At 28.4% G+C, this 19,286-nt stretch overlaps 1 protein-coding gene across 1 annotated transcript in view; it reads right to left on the bottom strand.

Moving 5' to 3' along the window:
- CadN2 (Cadherin-N2) overlaps window positions 1-19,286 on the bottom strand; it is a 799,659-nt gene that overhangs the window by 32,447 nt on the left and 747,926 nt on the right. Inside the window, exon 10 of the mRNA XM_075297355.1 lies at window positions 16,755-16,996. Coding sequence (XP_075153470.1) covers window positions 16,755-16,996 — 242 coding nt within the window. The remainder of the gene's footprint in view (window positions 1-16,754; window positions 16,997-19,286) is intronic.

The following is a 19,286-nucleotide window of genomic DNA, read 5'->3' as shown; positions in this document are numbered from 1 at the left end:
CTGATATCAGGCAAACATAAAAATTATTATTATATTTTGGGCTCTAAACTAGGATATTTCTTGTTGCTCAATAGCTTGCTATTTTAGTTTTATAGAAAATTTTGCAAAATTTTATTTCTATAGAAAAAATTTTAAAAATTTTATTTCTATAGAAAATTTTATCATAATTTTATTTCTATTGAAAAATTGTTCAAAATTTTAATTTTGTAGACGATTTTGTCAAAATTTCAATTCTACAGAAAATTTGTGAAAATGTTATTTCTCTCTAAAAATTTTTCAAAATTTTATATCTATAGAAATTTTTCTCAAAAGTTTATTTCTATTCCATCCAAAAATCTTGCAGTCTACAGGGCTTTGCCCAAATAAATTTGACAAACATTCTTTTCCTCTGTTGGTTAAGCTACACTTGTAGTTTAGTCAATGCATGGTTTTAAGCTGAAATAAAAAATAAAAAAAAAACAACAACAACAACAACAATGATTATAAAAAATTTTCTCAAAATTTTATTTCTATAGAAAATTTTCTCAAAATTTTATTTCTATAGAATTTTTTCTCAAAATTTTATTTCTATAGAAATTTTTCTCAAAATTTTATTTCTATCGAAAATATTGTCAAAATCTTATTTTTGTCGAAAATATTGTCAAAATCTTATTTCTATAGAAATTTTTTTCAACCAAAATTTTATTTATTTTATCAATATTTTATTTCTATAGAAAATTTTGTCTAAATTTTATTTTCTATACATTTTGTAACAGTTTTATGTATAGTATTTTATTTCTATAGAAAATTTTGTAACAATTTTATTTATAAAGTAAATTTTGTCAAAATTTTATTTCTATAAAGTTGCAACAAAATCTACCAAACCATCAAGAATTCTACCAATCTACAAAACAGTAAAAATTTCTACCAGTTCTGGTAGAATTCTACAAACTGTGGCAACCGTGTTTGCTATGCGTGTATATTGTCTGTCATTCAACAGCATTTAATAAACCCATAGCCAAAGGCATTTCATCCCAAAATTATTGGGAATATTTGTAAGGGTAGTCGTGATTATGATTAATGATTAATTTGTGGTTTCCGTAGATAGGGAATTTCCTTACAATGTTCTTTTCTCGTTTTGTTATCATGATGAAGCAATATGATTTGTGGTTTCTTTTGTGTAGTAAATTTATCGGCTAGTCCTTGGTTTCTCACGAATCAAAGTTAATTAGTTCTACCAGGGACTGGTAGTGTGGATCAGTCGAGTATGGGGTGTGAGGAGTAGGTGGACTACAATATCCTTAATGGAAAATATGAATTCCACAAAAATGTATTAGAGAAATATATAATTTGTCAATGTTATTTGGTCGTATTTAAATATATTCTTTTAAGTTTTTTGTCGTCTTTTTAATGACAGGGAGTAAAATTGAAAATAAAGTTTGAAATATGGCGTTGACACATTTTTTCCCTAATAATGACATTTAATTAAGACCGCTGATTATTGATGATGGAGCCTATTGCATGTAAAAAGTTATGAAAAAAGTTTTCTTATTTACATCATTGTATATGATGCTTTTCATATAAATGAGATTTATGATTAAGTCCAAATTCTTATAAAAGGTTTAGGTCATAATTTAATCCGAAATAGGAAATTGGATAAAAATTTTACAATTATTTTCAAATTAAAATTGGGGTTTGGAGAACATAAACAAATATTAATTATCGAAATATTCGCCACTAAAATCTACACATTTTGCCATGCGTTTGAACGAATTGTCTAAGCGCTTTTTCTACTCTGATAGAGGTAACTTCAAAACAGGTATTCTGATCGCATCAACCGCTTCTTCAGATATCGAAAAATGTTGACCTCTTATTTTACGTACGGGAACAAAAATAAGTCATTCCGTGCCAATATTCTATAGAAATAATATGTTGACATTTTTTTTATAGAAATAAAATTTTGAAAGTCATAATTTAATCCGAAATAGGAAATTGGATAAAAATTTTACAATTATTTTCAAATTAAAATTGGGGTTTGGAGAACATAAACAAATATTAATTTTCGAAATATTCGCCACTAAAATCTACACATTTTGCCATGCGTTTGAACGAATTGTCTAAGCACTTTTTCTACTCTGATAGAGGTAACTTCAAAACAGGTATTCTGATCGCATCAACCGCTTCTTCAGATATCGAAAAATGTTGACCTCTTATTTTACTCACGGGAACAAAAATAAGTCATTCCATGCCAATATTCTATAGAAATAAAATGTTGAAATTTTTTTTATAGAAATAAAATTTTGAAAGTTTTTTTATAGATATAAAATTTTGACAGAATTTTCTATAGAAATAAAATTTTGATTTTTTTTATAGAAGTAAATTTTTAACAGAAATTTCTATAAAAATAAAATGTTAACATATATTTCTATAGAAATAAAATTTTGACAAAATTTTCTAGAGAAATAAAATTACGGGAACAAAAATACGTCATTCCGTGCAAAGTCAGGACTAGAGGCAGATGATCCAAAAAATTTATGTTTTGAGTACTTAAAATATGCAATACTTCGAGCCGATGTGTGAGAGCTCGTTTTGCGGAGTGATCCATCTTCGGCGATTGGTTTTTCTGATTTCTTGAAAGACAACTGCCGAACAAATGGTTATGTACCACTCAGAAATGACCGTTCGACGTGGTACGATTGCGACATGTCCAGTTTTTCCACAAAAAGGGCGATCAATTGCTTGACAGTGCTACGTGCGCACGTAACTTTTGTCGGATTTTGTTGATCATATTAAAACACCCCTACGGCCGACTAGTGTTTACATTCGGACTCATAAGCGTAAATCCACAATTCATCACCTGTCAGAATGTCGAGTCGCATTCCGAACACGGTTGCCATAGTTGGTAGAATTCTACCAAAAATAGTAGGTGTTTTACTGTTAATGGTAGATTGGTAAAATTCTTGAAGTTTTGATAGATTTTACAAAATAATATAATTCAGAGAAATAAAATTTTGACAAAATTTTCTATAGAAATGAAATTTTGACAGTGTTTTCTATAAATATAAAATTCTGATATTTTTTTTAGAAATGAAACTCTGACAAACTTTGTTATGGAATTAAAATTTTGAAAAAAAAAAAATTCTATAAAAAAATTAACAGAATTTTCTATAAAACTGTCAGAATTTTCTATAAAACGAAAATTTTGACAGAATTTTCTATAAAAATAAAATTTAGAAAAACTTTTCTATGAAAATAAAATTTTGGAAAAAACTTTTCTATGGGAATAAAATTCCGACAATATTTTCTCTGGAAATGCAATTTGGAAAAATTTAGTGTAGAAATAAAATTTTGAAAAAAAATCTATAGAAATAAATTGTTGACAAAATTTTCTAAAGGGTGGTTAAATTGTAAGGGCCGATGTTGAATGTGAACCACACCTAAACGCCAAGTTTTTTTCCGAATTTTATTTGACATTTCTCTATTTCAGACTTACTCAATTTGAACCATGGAGAGATACACAATCCAACAACGTGTTAAATGGTTCCAAGAAATGGCAACAGTGGATGATCCATTTTCGAAGAAAATCATCTTCAGTGATGAGGCACATTTTCACCTCAGTGGATTCGTCAATAAACAGTATTGCCCCATTTGGGCGAATGAGAATCCAAGAGTGATTGTCGAAAAAGCAATGCACCCACAAAGAGTGACTGTTTGGTGTGGTTTATGGGCTGGCGGCATCATCGGGCCGTATTTTTTCCAAAATGAGGCCGGTCAGGCAGTTACTGTGAATGGTGTTCGCTATCGTGAGATGATAACGAAATTTTTATCGCCCGAATTGGAAGATATGGATGTGGACGATATGTGGTTTCAGCAGGACGGTGCCACTTGCCACACAGCTAACGAAACAATGGATCTTTTGCGCAACAAATTCAATGGCCGTGTTATCTCACGTAATGGCGATGTCAATTGGCCGCTAAGATCATGTGATTTGACACCGTTGGACTTTTTTCTTTGGGGTTATTTGAAAGAAAAGGTGTACGTCGATAAGCCAGCAACAATTCAAGAGCTAAAGGATGAGATAATTCGGCACATTAACGGCATAGAACCTCCTTTATGCCTCAGCGTCATCGAAGGTCGCGGCTCCCATTTGGCCGATATTTTGTTCCACACATAATTGAGTAATACCAATATATCATAATAAAATAAAATTACAATAATTTCCTAAATAGTTTGTGTTTTATTCAAAATCAACATCGGCCCTTCAAATTTTAACCACCCTTTATATACATAAAAATTTGACAGAATTTTCGATAGAATTAAATTTTTGACAAAATTTTCTATAAAAAACAACATTTCGACAAAATTTTCTATAGAAATAAAATGTTGACAAAATATTCTATAGAAATAAAATTTTGAAAATTTTTTTATAGTAATAAAATTTTGAAAATTTTTGATAGAAATAAAATTTTGAATTTTTTTTTATAGAAATAACATTTTGACAGAAAATAAAATGTTAACAGATATTTCTATAGAAATAAAATTTCGACTAAATTTTCTATAGAAATAAAATTTTGATACAATATTCTATAGAAATAAATTTTGATACAATATTCTATAGAAATAAATTTTGATACAATATTCTATAGAAATACAATTTTTTATAGAAATAAAACTTTGAAATTTTTTTATAGAAATAAAATTTTGACAGAATTTTATATAGAAGTAAAATGTTAACAGATATTTCTTTAGAAATAAAATTTTGACTAAATTTTCCATAGAAATAAAATTTCGACTAAGTTTTTTATAGAAATAACATCTTGAGTAAATTAAAAAAAAAAATTGACAAAATTTTGTATAGAAATAAAATTTTGACAAAATTTTCTATAGACAAAAACTTTGGAAAAGCTTTCTTATGGAAATAAAATTTCGATAAAATTTTGGCAGAATTTTCTATAGAATTAAATTTTTGGAAGTACTTTTCTTGTTGGTTAAGCTACACTTGTAGTTTAGTCAATGTATGGTTTTAAGCTGCAAGAAAAAAAAAAAAAAAAAAAAAAAAACAACAACAAATAAAATTTCGACAAAATTTTCTATAGAAATAACATTTTGACAAAAAATTTTTATAGAAATAACATTTTGACAAAATTTTCTATAAAAAAACATTTTAACAAAATTTTCTATAGAAATAAAATTTTGATAAAATATTCTGTAGCAATAAAATTTTGAAAATTTTTTTATAGAAATAAAATCTTGAAAATTTTTTTTTATGGAAATAAAATTTTGAAAATTTTGACAGAATCTTCTATAGAAATAAAATTTTGACTAAATTTTCTACAGAAATAAAATTTCGACTAAATTTTCTATAAAAATAGCATTTTGAGAAAATTAAAAATTATTCTATAGCAATAAAATTTTAAAAATTTTTTTATAGAAATAAAATCTTGAAAATTTTTTTTATAGAAATAAAATTTTGAAAATTTTTTATAGAAATACAATTTTTGACAGAATTTTTTATAAAATAAAATTTTGACTAAATTTTCTACAGAAATAAAATTTCGACTAAATTTTCTATAAAAATAGCATTTTGAGAAAATTAAAATTAAAAAATTAATTACACAATTTTCTATAGAAATAAAATTTTGGAAAAGCATTTCTATGGAAATAAAATTTCGACAAAATTTTCTCTAGAAATAAAATTTTGAGAAATTTTCTATAGAAATAAAATTTTGATACAATATTCTATAGAAATAAATTTTGATACAATATTCTATAAAAATAAAGTTTTGAAAATTTTTTTATAGAAATAAAGTTTGAACATTTTTTTTTATAGAAATAAACTTTTGAAAATTTTTATATAGATAGAAAATTTTGACAGAAATTTCTATAGAAATAAAATGTTAACAGATATTTCTATAGAAATAAAATTTTTAGAAAATTTTCTAAAAAACAAAATTTTGACTAAATTTTCTATAGAAATAACATTTTGAGAAAATTTTCTAAAAAACAAAATTTTGACTAAATTTTCTATAGAAATAACATTTTGAGAAAATTTTCTAAAAAACAAAGTTTTGACAACATTTTCTATAGAAATAAAATTTTGATAAAATATATTATAGAAATAAAATTTTTAAAATTTTTTTATGGAAATAGAATTTAATTTTTTTATAGAAATAAAATTTATAAAATTTTTTTTTATAGAAATAAAAGTTTGAAAATTTTTTTATAGAAATAAAATTTTAACAGAATTTTCGATAGAAATAAAATGTTAACAGATATTACTATAGAAATAAAATTTTGACTTAATTTTCTATAGAAATAACATTTTGAGAAAATTAAAAAAAAAAAAATTACAAAATTTTCTATAGAAATAAAATTTAGACAGAATTTTCTATAGGCAAAAATGTCTATAGAAATAAAATTTTGGAAAATCATTTCTATAAAACTTCTATAAAACTATAAAACTTTAATATCTGTTGCAAAATCATGTGGGGCACCCACATTTTTTTCATACATATCAAATATTTTTAAAGCAGTCTTGAACAAAATTAAATTCCACTTTAAAAACGAGAATTTTATACCCATTGTATTGTTTAGCTAATAATGTGGTTATCTCCAATCCCTATCCTTATTTTTTATTGACGATTTCATTAAGCTGTCCCTTTAATAGGAAAATATTTGCATTAAACAATTCCATTAACATGGGTGAGAGGAGGACAAATAAATAAAATATCCACGAAATGTTTTTTTGGCTCAATAATTATCCTTATTCCCAAACAGAATCCCTCTCCCATTGACCTCAAAAGAAAGCATTCAACCTCATAAATTAACTTTGGTGGACCCTCATTAGCTGTACGGTTTTTTTCTTCATTCTTTTCTGGCTCACATTGTGGAATACTCTCATCTGCGTGGCCATTATGGACAATATAAGCAACCTCTTCTATTTTTCTTTTGTTTCCCATACCATTGACACAATGGCCCTCTCTTTAAAAAATTCAGACAAATATCATTGTAGTCCTAGAAGGAGAAAAATGAAAATTGGAACATTGATGGGACAAGGGAACTCTATTGTTGTTGTTGATGTCGTTGTTGTTTTTTCATTCGTTTGATTTTTTTATGAAGTGCTAATAAAGCCGTAAATTTTGAACATCTTTTTTGCCACCCCTAGAAGACAATAACACAAGAGGACCAACTGAGAATCTCAATACTGAATAGTACGACTGTTCCCTTGAGTGATAGCGATTATAAGAATGAAAGAACCCCAGTAAAAGAGGAATTGTCAGAATTTGTCTCTAAAAGAAAGCAAGGAAAAAGCAAACGAAGCCGACCTCAAGTCAGACGACACAGAATATGAACGTGATTGTTGTGATGAAACAAAAGCATTTCCCATAATGTCCAAAATAAATTTTATATTTTACTGTATGATTTAGTTAAAACACCCCACAATAGCACTGTGGGACGGAAATTATAGAGGACTTTCTTTGTGAGTCAAATCATAATTTATTTAGGATATTGGTCCAAGAAATGCTAAGGGACCCATAGCCAATCGATTAATTACGAATCAATCGCCGAGAGCAGAAATGTAGACGTGGCTTCTTAAACGGTGAATAGCATTTCAGGCCCCGATATTGGTTCTTAAGGCCCTGTTACAGGAGCAATTTCACCGTTCTGGTCATTTCGATGTTATAGATGGTTTTATCAACAAAAATGATGTTAAAACCACAGTGTTTCGATTACCTAACATTAGATAAAACAATTTGGACCTACTTGTATAAAGCTGGATATGGACAGAAGCTCAATGTATGAATGCCACATAAGTTAAATAAAGTAATAAAAACCGTTGGACCGTCGGTTTATATTTGACCGACTGTCGGTTTTGATGAAAATTCGGTATTACCGGATATTTTAAAAAGAATCGATTTCTTTCGGTGTTTGAGTCTTCAATGTAATATTGTCGTTTTTAGCCTTTCAGTACCGAAATAAACATAATGTTAAAAACATTAATTTTGTTACTTTGTTTACTGGTACTAACAGCGTGTAGAAAAAAAAATTGGAATTTTCAGGACCTGCCACAATTACTTCAAGAGCTATATGAGTTTGTTCTCAAAATTTGATTCTTGAATTGTGATCAAACGGCCTTATGAAAATATGCGCTATTTGCCCTAAAATATCTTTCGAAAGATACAAAAAAAGATCCGAAAATAGATCAGCTATCGTTTTTGTATGAATGCCCTTTTACTAGAGATATAAAGTAGAAAAAAGGTCTCAAAAATTTCGTGTAGTTCTTTTATTGTTAAAGAAGTTTATAAAAATGCTCACCAATATGGAAAATAGTTATAGCTTATTTAGATTAAATCGTCTACTTTAAAAGTCTTAAACATTGAAAATGGACTCCAAGAAAATGAACCACAAATCTTTTGGGTATCGCGTTAGCCTCACTTTGGATTCCGTCCATAGGTGAAAATCCCGAATACCCCTCCAAAAACAAATCTAATGCGATATAATGCTATACGGAATGTGAAAATAGACCCTAATTTAAAACGAAGCACAATTCCAAAAAGGAAATTTTTGTTCATTTGAAATATTGGGATTTATTTTTATAATGCACACGGGCCCAAAAAATATGATGAAGTTACTCCCCAAAAACAGAAAAATTCATAATTTTCTTGAAAATGAACCTCAAATTCTAAATGAAGTAGGACCCCAAAAAACAAAAAGAACATCGAAAGCAAAAACACAAATTAATTATGTTTTTTTTTTATTTTTTGGGCTCGTGTGCATTATGAAAATACAACCCAAAATATTACAAATGAAAATTAACTAAATTTCCTTTTTGGGACTGTACATTGTGTTTATATGGGACCTTTTTCGCTTTGTGGGATTTGTAGTTTTGATTTGCAACAGATTTGGTCCCATGAAAATAGGCCCCAAAAACCTGAATGTAGTAGGACCCCAAAAAATTATGTGAAAAACCACAATACCAATTTGTATACCATCCACCATAGGATGGGGGTATATTAACTTTGTCATTCCGTTTGTATTACATCGAAATATTGCTCTAAGACCCCATAAAGTATATATATTCTGGGTCGTGGTGAAATTCTGAGTCGATCTGAGCATGTCCGTCCGTCCGTCCGTCCGTTCGTCCGTCTGTTGAAATCACGCTAACTTCCGAACGAAACAAGCTATCGACTGAAACTTGGCATACGTAGTTTTTATTGATGTAGGTCAGATGGTATTGCAAATGGGCCATATCGGTCCACTTCTACGTATAGCCCCCATATAAACGGACCCCCAAATTTGGCTTGCGATTGCTCTACGAGAAGCAAATTTCATCCGATCCGGCTGAAATTTGGTACATGGTGTTAGTATATGGTCTCTAACAACCGTGCCAAAATTGGTCCATATCGGTCCATAATTATATATAGCCCCCATATAATCCGATCACCAGATTTGACCTGCGGATCCTCTTGGAAGACCAAAATTCATCTGATTCAGTTGAAATTTGGAACATGATGTTAGAATGTGGTCTCTAAGAAACACGCAAGAATTGGTCCATGTCGGTCCATAATTATATATAGCCTCATATAAACCGTTCCCCAGATTTGATCTCCGGAGCCTGTTGGAGGAGCAAAATTCATCCGATCCGGTTGAAATTTGCAACGTGGTGTTAGTATAAGGCCGCTAAAAACATGCAAAAATTGGTCGTTATCGGTCTATAGTTATATATAGCCGATCCCCCATTACACAAAAATTGGTCCATATCGGTTCATAGTCATGGTTACCACTCGAGCCAAAAATAATCTACTAAAATTTTATTTTTATAGAAAACATTATCAAAATATTATTGCTATAGAAAATTTTGTCAAAATTTTTTTTCTATAGAAAATTTTTTCAAAATTTTATTTCTATAGAAAATTTTGTCAAAATTTTATTTCTATAGAAAATTTTGTCAAAATTTTATTTCTATAGAAAACTGTTTCCAAATTTTACTTCTATAGAAAATGTTGTCAAAATTCAGTCTTCAGTAGAAGTTTCTACGCAATCCATGGTGGAGGGTACATACGCTTCGGCCTGGCCGAACTTACGGCCGTGTATACTTGTTTAATATTTTTTAGGGAGTAATTTATTTTTGGGGCTCGTTTGTATTATGAAAATAGACCCCAATATTTCAAATGAAAATGAACCCCAATTTGCTCATTAGGATTGTGCTCTGTTTTCAAGTGGGACCTATTGGGTCTCATAATAATTTTGCGCCCTGTTTCATTTTGGTTTTGGGACTCGTTTTCATGGACTCCATTTTCTTATCGCAATAAAATAGCAAAAAGTTTATCAACAAAATGTAGCCTTTTTTACCTAAATCTCATCATTTTAACTGTCTTAATTAAAGCCTTCAATTTCATGCAAAATTGATAATTGATATATTTTTAATACTCGTATTAATTTTCTTAAAAAAAAATATTGGAATTCGAACAAAAATTCGTCCAATGTAGCCCTTTGAAATACTGTAACCGTATTATAACAAAACTAGCGAATGCTCCAACTAGAATAACATGTCGCTGATTAAACAAAAAAATTCAATTTAAATAATTTTTCTCTTTAAACTCAAAATACAATTGAATTCATCAAGATGCATGTAAAATGCCTAGCAAAATTTCAAGTCTTATGGAATTATTTGGGTTCATTATAAAATTGAATACAATGCCCAAGGGTGGAAAATCTCCAAACACGTTTCAGTCAAACCACAATGGTATTTCATAGACTTTACAAATGAAATAGAAAAAAGAGGGCCAATAAACTAACTAATTTTTATAAGAGGCTTACAAGAATATCATCCCTTTAGGGCAGGGGCATAGGGTACTATAGAGAGATTTAAAATTCTTTAAAAATTCCTTTAAATGTATACCAAAATGGAAACTTTGACAAAGCTCATAGAATCTCTTTTTTCCCTTTAAATGAAAACAATTTCGGCAAAAACCCACTGGTTTTCTTTGAAATCGACAAAAAAAAATAGAAAAAGTTTTAAAAATTTAATATATCCCCAGGATATTTTTTATATCGCCTTTTTGGTTTATTTTTACTATGGCTTTAGATTATTTTACTATGGCGCATTTCCTGTTTCCTGTAATAGGATCATGACACTGGCCGTAAACAATACCATAATATTTCTTAAGTTTTTCAATTTTATTTTTTTTTTTTGTTTTTCGTTATTTCCTCTGTAACCATTTTTAGTTTGGTTAAGTGAAAAGACCGTTTGGATATACGCTACATGATATAGGATATTGTTAGATTTTCTTTTTTTTGTAGCTTTTTTCATTTGCTAGGAAATACAATCAAGTATTTCCCGTTTTAAGAAAAAAGGTAATTTTTGGTGAAACGATTGTCGTACCACAAACTATGGGCTATGGCTGTGATTTAGGAAATTGTAGAAAGCCAAGGATATATTACACAAATTGTATGACCCTATTCGAAATAGTAATATTTCCTAATAAAATTTAAAATAGAAGATATACTAAAGTTGTGGACAAGGAGATATATTTAAAGAGCAGACATAATTAAACTAAATAGCAATTATGAAATAGCTAGCAAATACAAGTTTTTGATATTGAAGAATTTAGGTGAAGAAATCGTTTTCGAAAGGTTTAAGTCTAACTTACTTTGGGTTGAGTAAAGTATACGAATTTACTTTGATACTTCGTTTAAAGTTTTGCTGCAAGTAGAATTTGGTAACTCCGAAATAATAGGAAAAAAATTTTGACAAAATTTTTCTATAGAAATAAAATTTTGTGAAAATTTCAAAAGAAAACAAATTTAACAAAATTTTCTACAGAAATAAAAATTTTGACAAAATTTTCTATAGAAATTAAATTTTGACAAAATTTTCTATAGAAATAAAATGTTGACAAAATTTTCTATAGAAATAAATTTTTAACAAAATTTTCTATGGAGATAACATTTTGACAAAATTTTCTGTAGAAATAAAATGTTGACAAAATTTTCTAAAAAAATAAAACTTAGACAAAAGTTTCTATAGAAATAAAATTTTCTATATAAACACAAATTTTGATAAAGTTTTGTACAGAAACAACATTTTGACAACATTTTGTATAGAAATAAAATTTGCCAAAATTTTCCATAGAAATAAAAATTGAAGAAATTTTGTATAGAAATAAAATTTTGACAAAATTTTTTATAGAAATGAAATTTTGACAAAATTTCAATAAAAATAAAATGTTGACAAAATTTTCTGTAGAAATATAATTTTGATAAATTTTTTTAAAGAAACAAAAATTTTGACAACATTTTCTATAGAAGTAAAATTTGGACACAATTTTCTATAGAAACAAATATTTTGACACAATTTTCTCTAGAAACAAAAATTTTGCCAAAATTGTCTATAGAAACTAAAATTTTGACAACATTTTCTATAGAAACAAAAATTTTGACAACATTTTATTTAGAAATAAATTTTTAACAAGATTTTCTATAGATATAAAATCTTGACAAAATTTCAATAGAAATAAAATTTGGAGAAAGATTTCTGTAAAAATAAAATTTTTAAAAAATTATCTATAGATATAAAATTTTGAATAAATTTCTATAGAATAAAATCTTGACAAAAATTTCTATGGAAATAACATTTTGACAAAATTTTCTATAGAAATAAAATGTTGACAAAATTTTCTATAGAAATAAAATTTTGACAAAAATTTTCTATATAGACACACAATTTGATAATGTTTTCTATAGAAACAACGTTTTGACAAAATTTTGAAAAAAAATCTATAGAATAAAATCTTGACAAAATTTTCTATGGAAATAAAATGTTGACAAAATTTTCTATAGAAATACAATTTTGATAAAATATTTTAAAGAAACAAAAATGTTGACAAAATTTTCTATAGAAGTAAAATTTTTACAAACTTTTCTATAGAAACACAAATTGTGACACAATTTTCTCTAGAAACAAAAATTTTGACAAAATTTTCTATAAAAACAAAAATTTTGACATTTTCTATAGAAACAAAAGTTTTGGCAACATTTTCTGTGGAAACCAAGATTTCTGTAAAAAAAATTTGAAAACATTATCTATAGATATAAAATTTTGAATAAATTTCTATAGAATAAAATCTTGACAAAAATTTTTATGGAAATAACATTGTGACAAAATTTTCTATAGAAATAAAATTTTGACAAAATTTTCTATATAAACACACATTTTGATAACGTTTTCTATAGAAACAATATTTTGACAAAATTTTGAAAAAAAAAATCTATAGAATAAAATCTTGACAAAATTTTCTATGGACATAAAATGTTTAAAAAAGTTTGTATAGAAATACAATTTTGAAAAAATATTTTAAAGAAACAAAAATTTTGGCAAAATTTTCTATAGAAGTAAAATTTTGATAAAATTTTCTATAGAAACAAAAATTTTGACAACATTTTATATAGAATAAATTTTTAACAAGATTTTCTATAGATATAAACTTTTGAAAAATTTCTACAGAAATAAAATTTTGACAAAGATTTCTGTAAAAAAATTTTGTTGAAAACATTTCTATAGATATAAAATTTTTAAAAAATTTCTATGGAATAAAATCTTGACAAAAATTTTTATGGAAATAACATGTTGACAAAATTTTCTATAGAAATAAAATGTTGACAAAATTTCCTATAGAAATAAAATTTTGACAAAATTTTCTACATAAACACACATTTTGATAAAGAGTCTATAGAGTTTTGACAAAGTTTTGTATGGAAATAAAATTTGGCAAAATTTCCCATAGAAATAAAATTTGAAGAAATTTTGTATAGAAATAAAATTTTGACAAAATTTTTTATAGAAATTAAAATTTGACAAAATTTCAATAAAAATAAAATGTTGACAACATTTTCTATAGAAATATAATTTTGATAAATTTTTTCAAAGAAACAAAAAATTTTGACAAAATTCTCTACAGAAATATAATTTTGACAAAAATTTCTATAGAAATAAAATTTTGAAAAAAATTTCTATGGAAATAAAATTTTTACTAAATTTTCTATAGAAATAAAATTTTGACAAAATTTTCTATAAAAATAAAATTTTGACAAATGTTTCTATAAAAATAAAATTTTGAAAAAATTTTCTATAGAAATAAAATGTTGACAAAATTTTCTATAGAAATAAAATTTTCTATTGAAATAAAATTTTGACAAAATTTTCTATTGAAATAAAATTTTGACAAAATTTTCTATAGAAGTGTTTTGAAATAAAATTTCTTCCAAACACCCTAAAATTTTTCAGCGGTGGATTATCTTCTCTTAGTTATGCTTGTGATATTTCTGAATGTTTTAAACCTGTTCTAAGTGGTTTCACCGCAATGTGGTACGGTGATCCAAATAGACAATAAAAAAGAGGATCAGAGAGGTTCACTAAGGTGGGATCACAATGGAATAAATAGTTTATGTGAGCCTGATATATCGGGCTGTCGCTAAACATAACCTAACTTAAATTTTACAATCAGTTTGGGTTTCTTCTAATTAGCACGAATTATGGACTTAAAACGGCCGACAAAGCCTACACACGCTGTTCTATAGAAACAAAAATTTTGACAAAATTTTCTTTAGAAACAAAAATTTTGACAACATTTTATTTAGAAATACATTTTTGACAAGATTTTCTATAGATATAAAATTTTGACAAAATTTCTATAGAAATAAAATTTTGACAAAATTTTCGATAGAAATAACATTTTGACAAAATTTTCTGTAGAAATAAAATGTTGACAAAATTTTCTACGGGAATATAATTTTGACGAAGATTTCTATAGAAATAAAATTTTTAAAAAATTTTCTATGGAAATAAAATTTCGACAAAATTTTCTATAGAAATAAAATTTTTACAAAATTGTCTATAGAAACAAAATTTTGAAAAAATTTCTATGAAAATAAAATTTTAACAAAATTTTCTATAGAAATAAAATTTGCCAAAATTTTCTACAGAAATAAAATTTTGGAAAAATGTCTATGGAAATAAAATTTTAACAAAATTTGCTATTGAAACAATATTTTGACAAAATTTTCTATAAAAATAAAATCTTTAGAAAATTTTTTATAGAAATAAAATGTTGTATAAATATAAAATTTTAACAAAATTTTCTATGGAAATAAAATTTTAACAGAATTTTCTATAGAAATAAAATCTTGACAAAATTTTCTATAAAAATAAAATTTTGACAAATGTTTCTATAAAAATAAAATTTTGAAAAAATTTCTATAGAAATAAAATGTTGACAAAATTTTCTATTGAAATAAAATTTTGACAAAATTTTCTATTGAAATAAAATTTTGACAAAATTTTCTATAGAAGTAAAGTTTTGAAATAAAATTTCGACCAAACACCCTAAAGTTTTTCAGCGGTGGATTATCTTCTCTTAGTTATGCTTGTGATATTTCTGAATGTTTTAAACCTTCTCTAAGTGGTTTCACCGCAATGTGGTACGGTGATCCAAATAGACAATAAAAAAGAGGATCAGAGAGGTTCACTAAGGTGGGATCACAATGGAATAAATAGTCTATGTGAGACTGATACATCGGGCTGCCGCTAAACATAACCTAACTTAAATTTTACAATCAGTTTGGGTTTCTTCAAATTAGCACGAATTATGGACTAAAGACGACCGACAAAGCCTTCACACCCTGTGCGAAAGTCGTTCTAAGGTATTTTGGGCCGCTTTGGTATTTTTGTGGAGCCAACAACTCCTTAAACTGCCAAACGGAGTGAGATCCGTAAGTTTTGGTAGTCATTGTGCGGTGGAAATGAAACGAGGAACCTTCTCTTTAAGCCTTTTTTGGTTGAAGCGTACTGAGTGCAACAGTGCTGAGTCCTATTGGAATATCGATGATCTATGCTGTCATTAGAAAATTTTCCTGATAATATTTGGCATATATTTTGACCCCATGGTAGATGAATAGGATTATCGGCCGTTTGTGTGGAGGCCCACACCATTACCATTGGCGGCACATGAGTTCTGTTGGCCAATCGAAGGTGTACATTTTCAGCAGCCCTATTTGCCAATTGAATCCGTTCTCTTTGATTCTTCACAAGCTGCTCAATTTGGAATGTTTTCTCATAGGAAAACCCCAAAAAAATTGTGTTAAAAAAATTGCTCAATTAAAGCAAATGTCAATCACAAAAATTATTGTTATATTTTTAATTGGATAAAATATTTTTTTATTGGAATCGATGACTCTTATTTTCATATCCATTTAAAATGAATTTCGCCTAAAGTAAAACCCAAAAAAATTGTGTCTGTGTATTAAACAGTATATTAGGTTTTAGTTAGTCAAAAATTTTATTGTATTGCATAAATTTCAAATTTGAAGTAGATAAACTTTTATAGTAATATTCATTTATTTTTTTCTAAATACGTCACATTATATAGCATATTAATCGGCAAAAAAAGACTTCCTTATTGAAGAGTTCTCTAAAAAGTTTCCATGTGTACTATGATGTGTGTATACCTGCACCTCATTATATTCGCATATCCTCACATTGTCATATTATATTATTAAATTCTTATATTCAATTTTGCTTTGAATCTCATATCCTCTTTCGAACATTTCACAACCAGTTCACACGCACACACCTGCTACACTCTATTACTTTCCATACTTTGGTACTTTATACTCGTAAAAGTTAATATCTCTCTCAAAAAGAGAAAGAAAAAGACAGTGATATGAAATTTCATACGTGTATATCAATTTGTAAAGTTAGATGAGCTGATACTTACTTAAAATGATAATAAGACACACAAAGATGGCACCTAATGCACCCATGCTTAACTTTAGTCTTTGACCCTCCTGTACCAATTCGCAATTTTCACCCCAATAACCTTCCGGGCAAATGCAACGATAACGTAGACGTGGCTCCAGATTTATGCATGTTGCACCATTCAGGCAAGGCATATCCAAGCATTCATTACGATCCACACAACCTTTGGTATCGGCAGACATGACACGACCTTCGCTGCATCTATAACATGGAAGAGATGAAAAAACATAAAGAATCGAGGGGTTAGTTAGTTTGTGTGTGTATGTGTGTGCGGGAGGAATATAATGTCAAAAGTTGTTAATAAAGCATATGATATGACATCATAAATTTTGTAAGGGAATATTGATTACAGCATATATTGAGAGAATGCATCATCAGCAGTATTTTTTATGATTTAGGGTTTGCGATGAAGGAAATATGAAATTCAGATTCTTATATCGGTTTACAAAAAAAAAAAATAAGTAAGACTATCATCCACAAATTTCAGCTAATTCGGATGAAATTTGCTCCTCCAAGAGGCTCCAAATCTCGGGATCGGTTTATATGGCTATAAATGACTATGGACTGATATGGACCACTTTTGGCATGGTTCTTAAATATCATATACTACTACCACGTACCAAATTTCAACCAGATCGGATGAATTTTGCTTCTCCAAAAGGCACAGGAGGTCAAATCTGGGGATCGGTTTATATGGGAGCTATATATAATTATGGACTGTTATGAACCAATTCCTGCATGGTTGTTGGATACAATATACTAACATCACGTACCAAATTTCAACCGAATGGGAAGAATTTTGCTCTTCCAAGGTGCTCCGGAGGTCAAATCTGGGGATCGGTTTATATGGGGCCTATATATAATTATGGACCGATATCGACCAATTTTTGCATGGGTGTTTGAGGCCATATATTAACATCACGTACCAAATTTCAACTGAATCAGACGAATTTTGGTCTTCCAAGAGGCTCCGGAGGTCAAATCTGGTGATCGGTTTATATGGGGGCTATATATAATTATGCCGCGATATGAACCAATTTTTGCATGGTCATTAGATACCATATAGTAACACCATGTACCAAAGTTCAGCCTGATCGGATGAAATTTGTTTCTCTTAGACGCTCTGCAAGCCAAATCGGAAGATCGGTTTTTATGGGGGCTATATATAATTATTGACCGATGTAGACCAATTTTTGCATGGTTGTTAGAGACCATATACTAACACCATGTACCAAATTTCAGCCGGATCGGAGGAAATTTGCTTCTCTTAGAGGCTTCGCAAGCCAAATTTGGGGGTCCGTTTATATGGGGGCTATACGTAAAAGTGGACCGATATGGCCCATTTGTAATACCATCCGACCTACGTCAATAACAACTACTTGTGCCAAGTTTCAAGTCGACAGCTTGTTTCGTTCGGAAGTTAGCGTTATTTCAACAGACGGACGGACGGACGGACGGACATGCTCAGATCGACTCAGAATTTCACCACGACCCAGAATATATATACTTTATGGGGTCTTAGAGCAATATTTCGATGTGTTACAAACGGAATGACAAAGTTAATATACCCCCCCTTCTTTGGTGGAAGGTATAAAAATATTACAAATATTAACCAATGATCCCATCTTATAGGTGTTTATCGATCTAATATTAATCAGTGATTTCCATCCGTCCATCGCCACGCTAATTAGTTCATTTTCTGGTTAAACAAAATAGGTTGGAATTATACCCTAAACCACATAGTGGTCAGGTTATAATAACTTTGATCTGCCAAAAATTGTGCCTACCAGAAATATTGATTTTAGACCCCCAAAATATATATCGATCGACGCAGAATCACCTCCTGAGACGATCTAGCCCTTGGTGTTCGTCCGTCTGTCTGTTCGTCCGTCCCTCTTTCCATGTATTTGTTGTTCGCAGGATTCCAGTCGCAATTATTAATCAATTTTAATGAAATTTGGTATATTGCATTTTTTTGGCACAAGGGTGAACGCTATTTAATTTGGAAAAACTCGGATCAAATTTAGATATAACTCCCATATGTATGTATCGCCAGATTTCGATAAATGGGGTCAGATTGCGGTCATTTACTAACCGATCGGAGTCAACGACACACTATCAACGAATCATCAACGACAATCCCGAATCACACGCAGAGAAGGAATAAATATGAGCACCTTAAATATGTTTCAAGAGCAAAATGTTATTTTTGTATGGTGACCATGTAACATGTTTGTCACTAAAATGTTATTTTCTCGTCAAATATAACCTGCTTGCCGAAATCAGATACATGATTTCCGAGAAAATAACATGTTACATTGACACCACCCAAAAATAACATTTTGCTCTTAAAACATGTTTGATGTGATCATATTCCCTCTCTGGGTGCAACGAAACTGAATCATCAACCTCGAACAGTCACCAATGCGATATCAAGGAATCGTTATTCGGTCGAAACTGGGATTGATCCCTCGACCCTTTATATGCAAGG

This window comes from Haematobia irritans, chromosome 2 (assembly GCF_050003625.1).
Source record: "Haematobia irritans isolate KBUSLIRL chromosome 2, ASM5000362v1, whole genome shotgun sequence".
Lineage (NCBI taxonomy): Eukaryota > Metazoa > Arthropoda > Insecta > Diptera > Muscidae > Haematobia > Haematobia irritans.
Note: the sequence above shows the minus strand (reverse complement) of the source record. Positions and strands in the feature narration are given on the sequence as shown.